The sequence below is a fragment of the Salmo salar genome, chromosome 02 (genome assembly GCF_965601325.2).
Source record: "Salmo salar chromosome 02, fSalSal1, whole genome shotgun sequence".
Classification (NCBI taxonomy): domain Eukaryota; kingdom Metazoa; phylum Chordata; class Actinopteri; order Salmoniformes; family Salmonidae; genus Salmo; species Salmo salar.
In genome coordinates, this window is record NC_138292.1 from 78,308,491 (window position 1) to 78,321,925 (window position 13,435).

General features: G+C 40.5%; 1 protein-coding gene across 2 annotated transcripts in view; it reads left to right on the forward strand.

Moving 5' to 3' along the window:
- LOC106593154 (myosin heavy chain, fast skeletal muscle) overlaps positions 1 to 2,100 on the forward strand; it is an 89,779-nt gene extending 87,679 nt beyond the window's left edge. For both annotated transcript variants that reach the window (XM_082967368.1, XM_045710209.2), the window contains 4 exons: positions 560 to 664; positions 761 to 856; positions 1,304 to 1,435; positions 1,983 to 2,100. In XM_082967368.1, the coding sequence (XP_082823494.1) occupies positions 560 to 664; positions 761 to 856; positions 1,304 to 1,435; positions 1,983 to 2,003 (354 nt within the window). In that variant the 3' untranslated portion in view covers positions 2,004 to 2,100. The remainder of the gene's footprint in view (positions 1 to 559; positions 665 to 760; positions 857 to 1,303; positions 1,436 to 1,982) is intronic.
- The last annotated feature ends 11,335 nt before the right edge of the window (positions 2,101 to 13,435 follow it).

Genomic DNA, 13,435 nt, shown 5'->3' on the forward strand with positions numbered 1-13,435 from the left:
ACATAAAAATGTATTTATGTCGGTGCTTCTGTCTTGCTGTGGCAAACTTCGTAATCCCCCATAACAGAAGCAAACTCATAACATTAAAAGAGGCGATTGGCGGCCTCTATTGGCCATACTGGTACTGCAACATGCACTGCTAAATGTACGACAAAATCCGTCAAATAAAAAAAGAGTCCTATATATTAGTACTACAAGAAGAATTTAGTTTAAAAAAAATGAAATTGTTGGAATAGTGTGCCTACCAATATCCCTGTGAGCCTCCCACACCCATGTTGTACATCTAAGGGTTAAGAACATAAATAGTGGATTAATAATATTACATTGTATTGTATTGGACCTTCTAATCTTGTTCCACAGATCCTTGGTAGTTTCATCTGTTGTTGCTAGCAATATTCATGAACAAATGTAAATGTTAATCACACTTTGGGAACCACTTGGAAATGTACATAGTGAAAGACAACAATTGTGCTTCCTTGACTGGGTAGAAGACTCTACCTCTGTTTTACAAAGATTTGTTTCACCACCTCAAATGCCTAAATGTATTTGTTCCACAAAGGTGCGTGAGCTCGAGACTGAGGTGGAGGCAGAGCAGAGAAGAGGTGTAGATGCGGTAAAGGGAGTCCGCAAGTATGAGCGCAGAGTCAAGGAGCTCACTTACCAGGTAAGAGAAAGTGCATTCTTCACACACTTGACACTTACACAGATAGGTTTGTGTATAAAACTATACTGACATTGATTATTTGATCTTCTCCCACAGACTGAGGAGGATAAGAAGAACGTTGGCAGACTTCAGGACCTGGTAGATAAGCTGCAGATGAAAGTGAAGGCCTACAAGAGGCATTCTGAGGAAGCGGTGAGTCACATACTCAGTTAAATACCCTGAATGCATAAATTCAACTTTTTTTTTTATAAAATCCCCCGTAAACATTACAAAACTTAATGTCCATACAATTTAGTTTGAAGTAAGTGTTGCTACAGCATATCAGTCAACAGGGACAATTGATAGTGCAAGTAATTGCTGATGAAATTATACACATTTCTGAGTGCCTCCTATTCCTATGTGTTACCAACTTAAAGGAGAGGGGGTTGAATATGAATTTGCTGGTCCAGTGATCGTGCTGGAGGCGGTTTGATCCCCCGTTCTGACACTCACTTCTTCTGTTGTATCATCTGTCTACCTTTATAGATTGCTATCCTAAATCTGTCTTTTTTTTATTTTGAAAAATTGACAGAATATTAATTTGCTACCTGAAGCATCAAACTTGAAATGGTGATGCTCTGCTCTCTTTTCCTCACCCAGGAGGAAGCAGCAAACCAGCACATGTCTAAGTTCAGGAAGGTTCAGCATGAGCTGGAGGAGGCTGAGGAGCGTGCTGACATCGCTGAGACTCAGGTCAACAAGCTCAGAGCCAAGACCCGTGACTCTGGAAAGGTACAGAACTGCTGCTAAACCTATACCTGACTCATGTTCAGATATGACCAGATCAACACCACCTATGATTCAGTCTTCACAGAGGTCAATACTGACCTTTTACACTTGTTCAGCTGTATTTAAGATCACCAAGCAGCACATTTCAGGAATTGCTAAAAAAGAAATGTTAATTCTGTTGGTAGTTCAAAATTGAAAATCCAAGCTGAGCACTGAGCATTAAATACTTGATCTATTATATTCTGTCCAAGTCTATCCATATATTTATCATGTTCATTATTATTACTGATCCATTATATTCTATCCAACTCTATCCATATATTTAAAATGTTCATTATTATTACTGATCCATTATATTCTATCCAATTCTATCCATATATTTAGCATGTTCATTATTATTACTGATCCATTATATTCTATCCAAGTCAACCCATATATTTATCATGTTCATTATTATTACTGATCCATTATATTCTATCCAAGTCTATCCATATATTTATCATGTTCATTATTATTACTGATCCATTAAATTATTTATTTCTTCTTACAGGGAAAAGAAGTTGCTGAATAAACGAAGACCAAAGTCTTATCATTTTCCTGTGTTGCATAAAATATGATTTTCATGGTGAAATGTTGAGCATTGATTAAAAACGTGGATCTACATACAATTCCTTTGTGACTGTGGATTTATTACTCAGCAAACAGATTTTTCAAATAATAAAATAGTGTACTTTAATTAATGGAGCAATTTGGGATTCCAAAAACAACAAAGCAGACACAACAACAAAGTGGTAACTTTTTTTGGTAAACATCTGAGGGATGAGGATGGAGAAATGTAACCACTATCAAATTCTCAGACTGAGCTATGGATGTAAGGACTGACCATCCATAACATAAAAATTATGAGGTTGAACAGGCTAGTAATAGTGGGTGTGTCACAGGATCCAACGAAAGTGGCGCCCCTCCTCGGTCGGGCGGCGCTCGGCGGTCGTCGTCGCCGGCCTATTAGCTGCCACCGCTCGTTGTTTCTGTGTCGTTTAGTTTTGTCTGTCTGTTCCGCACCTGTTTTGTGTATGTCATTAGTGGGGACTTATTTAATGTGTGTTTTCAGTTGGGATTTTGTGCGGGATTGTTTATTGTCCACGTTGTGTGATCGACAGTTTTTTTGTAGAAGGATTTACCGGGCTGCGCTCCTTGCCTTAGGAATTATATTTTGTGCTGTACGGGCGCAGTTAACAAATACTGGAACTTTGTATAGCGCCCTGTGCTTTTCGGCGTGTGTGTGAATAAGGATTATTAAAAGACACTCACCTCCAGCACCTCTGTCTCCGGCACTTGATTCCACCTATCAGCCAGTCCAAGTCCGACGTGACAGGGTGCAACAATTTCAGCAGATCATTTTAGAAAGAGGGTCCAGATTGTCTAGCCCGGCTGATTTGTAGGGGTCCAGATTTTGCAGCTCTTTCAGAACATCAGCTATCTGGATTTGGGTGAAGGAGAAATGGGGGAGGCTTCGGCGAGTTGCTGTGGGGGGTACAGGGCAGTTGACCAGGGTAGGGGTAGCCAGGTGGAAAGCATGGCCAGCTGTAGAAAAATGCTTATTGAAATTCTCAATTATCGTGGATTTATCGGTGGTGACAGTGTTTCCTAGCCTCAGAGCAGTGGGCAGCTGGGAGGAGGTGCCCTTATTCTCCATGGATTTTACAGTGTCCCAGAACTTTCTTGAGTTTGTGCTACAGGATGCAAATTTCTGTTTGATAAAGCTAGCCTTAGTTTTCCTAACTGCTTGTGTATTTTGGTTCCTAACTTCCCTGAAAAGTTGCATATCACGGGGGCTATTCGATACTAATGCAGTACGCCACAGGATGTTTTTGTGCTGGTCAAGGGCAGTCAGGTATGCTGTGAACCAAGGGCTATAGCTATTCCTGGTTCAATGTTTTTTGAATGAGGCATGCTTATTTAAGATGGTGAGGAAGGCACTTTTAAAGAATAACCAGGCATCCTCTACTGATGGGATGAGGTGAATATCCTTCTAGGATATCCGGGCCAGGTCGATTAGAAAGGCCTGCACGCTGAAGTGTTTTAGGGAGTGTTTGACAGTGATGAGGGGTGGTCGTTTGACCACAGACCCTCACTTCCCTCACTTCAAGTACGAAAAAAAAAAATGTATGAAATGAAAATGTATGCATTCACTACTGAAAGTCACTCTGGATAAGAGCGTCTTCTAAAATTACCCAAAAAAAAGTAATTGCGGATGCAGGCAATGAGGCAGTGATCACTGAGATCTTGGTTGAAGACAGCAGAGTTGTATTTGGAGGGCAAGTTGGATAGGATGATATCTATGAGGGTGCCTGTCTTTACAGATTTGGGCTTGTACCTTGTAGGTTCATTGATAATTTGTGTGAGATTGAGGGCATCAAGTTTAGATTGTAGGATGGCCGGGGTGTTAACCTGTTAGTGACCCCTTAACACGCGAATCCCATTAGCGATTTGACAACAGCCAGTGAAATAGCACAGCGCCAAATTCAAAAAACTAAAATCTAATAATTCAAATTTCTCAAACATACGACTATTTTACACCATTTTAAAGATACACTTCTCCTTAATGCAACCACATTGTCCGATTTCAAAAAGGCTTTACAGCGAAAGCAAAACATTAGATTATGTTAGCACACCACCTAAACATGAAAAGCCACAAAGCCAAACCAGAAATACAGCTAAAATTAAGCACTAACATTTGACGATCTTCATCAGATGACACTCCCAGGACTCAATGTTAGACAATACATGTATGTTTTGTTCGATGAAGTTCATATTTATATCCAAAAACAGCATTTTACGCTGATTTTAAAATAGCTTTTCGGCGAAAGCACATTGGCGCGTGATGTTCAGAAAATGTTTGCCTCCCAAAACATCCGGTGAATGTGCACATTAATTTACAGAAATACTCATCATAAACGTTGACAAAATATATAACAATTATTTAAAGAATTATAGATATACTACTCCTTAATGCAACCGCTGTGTCAGATTTTAAAATAGCTTTTCGGCGAAAGCACATTTTTCAATATTCTGAGTACATAGCTCAACCATCAAAGCAAGCTATACAGCTACCCGGCAAGTCTTGGCATCAATAAAACTCTAAATTAATGTTCAAAATCTTTCCTTACCTTTGCTGATCTTCGGCGGAATGCACTCGCAGGATTTCCACTTCCACAAGAAATGTTCATTTGTTCGATAAAGTCCATAATTTATGTCCAAATACCGCCGTTTTGTTGGAGCGTCCAGAACACTATTCCAAAGGCACGATGCGGGTGTCACGTCCTGACCAGTAAAGGGGTTATTTGTTATTATAGTTTGGTCAGGATGTGGCAGGGGGTATTTGTTTTATATGGTTTTGAGTGTGTGTTTATGTAGAGGGGCGTTTTATTTATGTTTCCGGGGTTTTTGGTTTAGTTCTATGTTGTACAGTTCTATGTCTGTTTCTAGGGTGTTTATTTCTATGTTTAGTAATTGGGATTGGGGTCTTCAATTGGAGGCAGCTGGTTATCATTGCCTCTGATTGAAGGTCCTATAATTAGGAGTTTGTTTGTTTTGGGGATTGTGGGAGATTGTTCTTTGTATTGCTGTGTGAGCCTACAAGACTGTTTGTCATCCGTTCATCGTTTTCTTGTTTTGTTTCGTGTTTAATAAAAATGAGCATTCACATACCCGCTGAGCCTTGGTCCAATTCATACGACGGCCGTGACAGCGGGAGAGCAAATAAATAGACGAAAAGCTCAAAGGTTCCATTACCATTTGTAGAAACATGTCAAACGATGTTTACAATCAATCAATCCTTAGGGTGTTTTTAGCATACAAAGCCCATAATATTCCAACCAGACAATAGCGTATTCATTCCAGAAGGAAAAGAACCAACAGCGCGCTCGCGGGGTCACGCATCACCAAGTCCTTTGTCTTTAGACAGGCCACTGATTGACCAAGCTCCTATTTTCTGCCCAGTAACAGGAGAAGGATGAAAAAAGTTTCTAAAGGCTGTTGACAGCCAAAGGAAGCCTTATGAAGTGCACCGTGACCCCACAGAAACTGTAGTTTCGATAGGGATTCAAAAGAAGAACTACAATTCTCAGATTTCCCACTTCCTGGTTGGATTTTTCTCAGGTTTTTGCCTGCCATATGAGTTCTGTTATACTCACAGACATCATTCAAACAGTTGTAGAAACTTCAGAGTGTTTTCTATCCAAATCTACTAATAATATGCATATCCTACCTTCTGAGTCTGAGTAGGAGGCAGTTTAATTTGGGCACGTTTTTCATCCGAACGTGAAAATACTGCCCCCTATCCTTAACAGGTTGCATGTCCCAGTTTAGGTCACCTAGCAGCACGAGCTCTGAAGATAGATGGGGCAATCAATTCACATATGGTGTCCAGGGCACAGCTGGGGGCAGAGGGTGATCTATAGCAAGCGGTAACGGTGAGAGACTTGTTTCTGGAAAGGTGGATTTTTAAAAGTAGAAGCTCGAATTGTTTGGGTACAGACCTGGATAGTGAGACAGAGCTTTGCAGGCTATCTCTGTAGTAGATTGCCACACCGCCCCATTTGGCAGTTCTATCTTGTCGGAAAATGTTATAATTAGGCATGGAAATTTCAGGGTTTTTGGTGGTCTTCCTAAGCCAGGATTCAGACACGGCTAGGACATCCAGGATGGCAGAGTGTGCTAAAGCAGTGAATAAAACAAACTTGGGGAGGAGGCTTCTAATGTTAACATGCATGAAACCAAGGCTTTTACGGTTACAGAAGTCAGCAAAAGAGAGCGCCTGGGGAATGGGAGTGGAGATAGGCACTGCAGGGCCTGGATTAACCTCTACATCACCAGAGGAACAGAGGAGGAGTAGGATAAGGGTACGGCTAAAGGCTATAAGAACTGGTCGTCTAGTACTTTCGGAGCAGGTTTCTGGGCGTGATAGAATAGATTCAAGGCATAATGTACAGACAAAGGTATGGTAGGATGTGAATACAGTGAAGGTAAACCTAGGCATAGAGTGACAATGAGAGAGATATTGTCTCTAGAAACATCATTTAAACCAGGTGATGTCACCTTATGTATGGGAGGTGGAACGGAAGGGTTAGCTAAGGCATATTGAGCAGGGCTAGAGGCTCTACAGTGAAATAAGATAATAATCACTAACCAGAACAGCAATGGACAAGGCATATTGACATTAGGGAGAGGCATGCGAAGCCGAGTGATCAAAGGGGTCCAGTGAGTAGTTAAGCTGGCTGGAGTCATGGCGATTCAGACAGCTAGCGGGCCGGGGCTAGCAAGCTAGCAGAAGGGCCTTAGAGGGACGTAGCGATGGAAGAAGTCTGTTGTAGCTTCCTCGTGCGGAGCCTCCTCGTGTGGTTCCGTCGGCAGACCAGCCGTGATGGACTAGTAGGGTTCGGTATAATAAAGGGGCCCAGTCCAATTTGCAAAATAGGTATAGTGGCCCAAGAACTTGGCCGATGGACCAATTCAGCTAACAGTCCGATATGCTCTAGACAGCTAGCAGGCCACGGAGAGCAGGCTAGCAGATGGGCATTCAGGGGACGTCGCGACGGAGGGGCCTGTTGGAAGAAAAAAAACCCTCGAGCAGATTACGTCGGTAGTCCAGTCGGGATGGATGGATTAGCAGGGCTTGTGTAGTAAAAGGAGTCCAGGCCAATTGGCAAAATAGGTATTGTAGCCCATGGAGTGGCTGATGGACCTCTTCAGATAGCCGGGAGATGGGCCTAGTGTCACGTCCTGACCCTAGTAAGATGTCATTTTCTATAGTAGAGTAGGGCAGGGCGTGACAGGAGGTGTTTTGGGATGTTCTATGTTTTCTATTTCTCTGTTTAAGTTCTAGTTTGGCTATTTCTATGTTGGGATTGTTTGGGGTTGAGCTCTAATTGGAGGCAGATGATCCTAATTGCCTCTGATTCGAGATCATATTTAAGTAGGGGTTTTTCTCTTCCTGTTTGTGGGTTATTATCTTTTGAGTTGTGTGTTTTCCTTTCTGCGTCACGGTTTGTTGTTTTGTGTTTCAAGTTATTTATGTATTGCATTAAGTTTCACGTTTAATAAATATGTGGAACTACGAGCACGCTGCATTTTGGTCCGCTCCTTCCGACACCCGTGACACCTAGCATGGGCTAGCTCCAGGCTAATTGGTGCTTGTTTCGGGACAGAGACGTTAGACAGGAGTAGCCACTCGGATTGCAGCTAGCTAGCTGCGATGATCCAGGTGAAACGGTTCAGAGCTTGCGGTAGGAATCCGGGGATATGGAGAGAAAATAAGTCCGGTATGCTCTGGTTTGAATCGCGTTGTTCAAACTGGCGAGAGTTTTCCGAGCTAGAGGTTAGCGATTGACCGCTAGCAGTAACTAGTTAGCTGGCTAGCTTCTGTTGGGGGATTCAAAAGTAAAGAAAAATACTTTAGAAAATAGCAGATCCATACCGCATTGGGTGAGGCAACCTGCCTCGCAGGAGAGTATTTTAATTTTTTCACAGATTATGCAAATATTAATCTGTTGTGGACACACTACGTAAACATTAATGGTGATAGAGCATCTGACCAAATTACTCAAGATTTTAGTTCTGGGTTTTACTGATATTATGTGCATATAAATTAGAAAATAAATGACAAATGTGACGTTGTTTTATCATTAGCCAGTTTGCATTTGCAAAGAAACCTTTTCAGCAGATATACACTTCTGTAATGATTAGAGTTCTTATGGTAATATAATTTCATATGATTTCTTAGATAAATTATGGTAATAAACATTATAAACACGGTTTTAAACATTATAAACACATTAATACACAATATAACCACAGTAATACACATTATAAACACTGCAATATACATTATAAACACAGCAAACGCATTATAAACACGGTAATATACATTATAAACATGGTAATACAAAAACGGTTATATACATTATGAACACAGTAGCATACATTATAAACACGGTAATACATTAAAAACATGGTAATACACATTATCAACTCAGTAATACACATTATAAACACAGTAATACACATTAACACGGTAACACACATCATTAACACGGTAAAAAAATTATAAACATGGCAACACACATCACAAACACATTAATACACATCACAAACACGTTAATACACATTACAAACATGGTAATACACATTATAAACATGGTAATACACATTATAGACATGGTAATCGTCATACATCATACTTCAGGGTCATTTCCCCTAATCTTTTGAATGGGCTCGACGATTATGTCATCAAATGTTTTAAAATGCAGTCATTTAAGATATATACTGAATAAAAATATAAACACGCAACAATTTCAAAGATTTTACTGAGTTACAGTTCACATAAGGAAATCAGTCAATTGAAGTAAATAAATTAGGCTCTAATCTATGGATTTCACATGACTGGGAGTACAGATATGCATCTGTTGGTCACAGATACCTTTATTAAAACAAAAGGTTGTGGCGTGGATCAGAAAACAAGTCAGTATCTGTTATGAACACCATTTGCCTCATGCAGCGCGACACAACTCATTCACATAGAGTTGGTCAGGCTGTTTATTATGGCCTGTGGAATGTTGTCCCACTCCTCTCCAATGGCTGTGCGAACTTGCTGGATATTGGCGGGAACTAGAACACGCTGTCATACACGTCGATCCAGAGCATCCCAAACTGGCTCAATGAGTGACATGTCTGGCATGCAGACCATGGAAGAACTGGGACATTTTCAGCTTCCAGGAATTGTGTACAGATCCTTGCAACATGGGGCCATGCATTATCATGCTGAAACATGAGTTGATGGCGGCAGATGAATGACAAGACAATGGGCCTCAGGATCCCGTCACGGTATCTTTGTGCATTCAAATTGCCATCGATAAAATGCGATTGACATTGTAGTCCATAGCTTATGCCTGCCCATACCATAACTACACCGCCACCATGGGACACTCTGTTCACAACGTTGACATCAGCAAGCACAGAACGGCTTACACGTCATCTTCGGTTGTGTGGGCGATTGGAAGTACTGCCGAATTCTCTAAAAAGATGGAGGCGGCTTATGAATATGAAATGAACATTAAATTCTCTAGCAACAGCTCTGCTGGTCATTCCTGCAGTCAGCATACCAGTTGCAAACTCCCTCAAAACTTGAGGCATCTGTGGCATTGTGTTGTGTGACAAAACTGAACATTTTAGAGTGGCCTTTTATTGTCCCCAGCACAAGATGCACCTGTGTAATGATCATGCTGTTTAATCAGCTTCTTGATATGCCACACTTGTTAGGTGGAAGGATTATCTTGGCAAAGGAGAGAAATGCTCACTAACAGGGATGTAAACTTAATAATTTGTGATTTGAGAAATAAGCTTTTTGTGTGTGAGGGAACATTTTTGAGTGTATCCGGTCGTACACAGATCGTATGTTTAGCATAACTGATGCTTTTCTAATAACCAACTCTTATGGGTTCATGCGAGTGACTGAATGATTGTACACAGTGATTGATTGAACATGGGAGGAATCCTCTCTATCGCTGTATTAGCAATTTGGCAGTACGCCCAGAACATTGCTCTGGGAACCAAGAGGAGTATCAAGGTCTCATCTTAGAGAGAAGACGCCTCGTGAGGTATCGGTCAGTTAGACGCAGGAACCAACGTCAATAATGAATCATGCAAATCATGCTTATAAACTCAGTCAAAAAATAAATGTCCTCTCACTGTAAGCTGCGTTTATTTTCAGCATTCTTAACATGTGTAAATATTTGTATGAACATAACAAGATTCAACAACTGAGACATAAACTGAACAATTTCCACAGACATGAGACTAACAGAAAGGGAATAATGTGTCCCTGAACAAAGGGGGGGTCAAAATCAAAAGTAACAGTCAGTATCTAGTGTGGCCACCAGCTGCATGAAGAACTGCAGTGCATCTCCTCCTCATGGACTGCACCAGATTTGCCAGATATTGCTGTGAGATGTTACACCACTCTTCCACCAAGGCAGTAAAGGGAGAGCCATCTAATAAGTAGTCAGGACTGCAGTAGATTGAGTGGGTGGAGGACAGCAGTAAAGTGAGAGCCAGCTAGTAGGTAGTCAGGACTGCGGTAGATTGACTGGGTGGGGGATAACAGTAAAGTGAGAGCCATCTGGGTGCCACCCAGTCAGCAACAATGTTTTAGGCTCTCTGCTGTGTCTCTCCCCCATGTTCTCAGTTGTCAGTACTTCATGTCCCACTTCTCATCAGTTTGATGGCTCTTTACAGTGATGTATGACAGCATGTTAATAGACGTCCAACAATCTGTTGTTAACGCCACATATGGTGATTGTAGAGCTTGTGCTTTGTACTTGCAGAGCAGTCGTTGTGTAATTTCTCCAACAGGACGGTCACGGTTTTTCTACATGACATCTTGTAGTCTGGTTCTAGATATAGCCAACTATATGTATAATCATGTATAATCAAGCCGGGGGAGGGGGGTTTTAAGCTAACATTTGACATTGTTTTAAGATGGTCATGCCAAGGACGATTTAGCTATTTTATTTTTAATTTTAAGACCACTTCTTAAGGATCTAACCTTTTTTTTCAATTTTCGCCTAGTATAACATACCCAAATCTAATTGCCTGTAGCTCAGGACCTGAAGCAAGGATAGGCATATTCTTGATACCATTTGAAAGAAAACACTTTGAAGTTTGTGGAAATGTGAAATGAATGTAGGAGAATTTAACACATTAGATCTGGTAAAAGACAATACAAAGAAGAAAACAAGCGTTTTCAATTAATAATTGTTTTCATCATCTTTGAAATGCAAGAGACAAGCCATTATTACACTTAGGAGTCTAGGCACAATTTAGATTTTGGCCACGAGATGGCAGCAGTATATGTGCAAAGTTTTAGACTGACACAGCAGGGGGTTGAAACTGTAGAACCCAGTTTCTACATTTGAATAAAAAAATTGATTTTATCGAACAAAACCATGCTACAATTTATCTCTGGGACCCTCAGGACGACATATCAGAGCAAGTTTACTGAATGTAAGTACATTATTTACCTTCAGAGGTGAATGTATCAAACCAGTTGCCATGATAAAAGTTTTTTGTTGTTGTGCACTCTCCTCAAACAATATCATGGTATTTGTTTCACTGTAATAGCTACAGTACATTGGACAGTGTAGTTAGGGTAACAAGAATGTAAGCTTTCTGATCATATAAGACATATCAATGTTTTGGGAAATGTTCTTGTTACTTACAACATCATGCTAATCACATTAGTGCACGTTAGCTCAACCGTCCCGCGGGAGGACACCGATCCCATAGAGAATGAACCCCTTTTTTTCAATTTTCGCCTAAAATGACATACCCAAATCTAACTGCCTGTAGCTCAGGCCCTGAAGCAAGGATATGCATATTCTTGGTACCATTTGAAAGGAAACACTTTGAAGCCTTTCTTTTGCCTGCCACTGCAAAGGTTAGTGGAGGTGCCTGAAAGAGATCCTGGAGGGGAATCGGAAGAGTCTAAAGCATTGGGGAATCGGAGGAGCCTAAAGTATTGAGGAATCGCAGGAGCCTATAGCATTGCCTAAACAAACAGTTAATAATAACCACAGCTAACCTCTCCACCCTGACCGTCTGTGAGTCATCATGTAGTGAGGGCTTTCCCTGACAGTTGGTTGGCTAGCATATTTATAGACAACATGTGTGAGTGTTTTAGGAAACTTGGGATCAACGGCTGTACTTAGCAAGGGCTTCCCCTGGGCTGGTAGGCAGGAAGTATTTATGGACTACTGTTGTGTGTGTGTGTGTGCTCTTTAGGGGGATCACCGCAGTAGATGCATGTGTTTAGAAGGAAACACAATGGGAAATCTTTCAAAATGTTTCTATCTTAAGTGTATGATTATTGCCTTTTAACTGTGTCCCATCCCTGCCAGAAATGATTGCCCTTCAGGGCTGAATGACCTTTATTGCATTACATTGAATTGATTGTTTGTAATTTATGTTACTTTAAGGTATCAAAAAAAATAAAGGAAAATTATTGGATGAAACATTGAATTTGGCGTTACTGCTATTAGCCAATAGAAACACGTTCAATAACAGATTCACTACATGGAACAACAAATAATCCCCGCAAAAAAATCTAAAATTAGTTTGTTTCTGAAGTGTCTGTGCTATATATGAGAGATATAAGAAAGATCAGGAAATTCACATTAAGACCACAAGATGTCACCATAAAAATATTCCCAACACTTTCCCTGGCTGCCACTGCTCTTACTCAACAAAAATGTCCTTTGTTTCTTCACAACTTTTGGAGATATTTCATTAAAATGATTTTGTGGTAAGTTGATCAAATCTTTTTACATTTTGAAAAGTTGTTGATATATTCCAATGTTAGATCTTTAACCGTTTCTTAAATATGCAAGTAAGAAAGCCTTAAGATAATTAATCCACTTGTTTAGAGAGGGACAGTTACCCTAGTACATAAAAAAACACCCCTTTCCTAAAAACAACATTTCATGAAATAACTAAAAAAATAGTCAACTGTAGGCATGTATTTCCCTTTATAGTTTCTCTTAGCATGACATTGATCCACATATTTTTTTCTCCAAAGGTTGCTTTTTTGTGTCAGCAATTAGACATTACTAGTTACCCTCTAGTACACTATTTATTCCCTTATTTTAGTTTAGTGCCTATCTCCATAAAAACATACATTTAACATTTTTTTACTGGCACCGGGGACCTTCAGACGAGAATTGTGAGGCTTGTTGACGGAGAACGCCATCGTGTTCGGGATGTCTCATGGTCTGACAAACATCGCTCTAGCTCTAACAATTTTCACCGCAGATGCGGAAGGGCGATATCGGCAGATGCGTTGGATTGAGACATGCAGCCCATGCAAAAAAAACAGATCAAGTATCTCTAGCTTAAATTGACGGATTTTGATGGATATTTGTTCAATGTTAGATTTCCGCAGAAATTGTA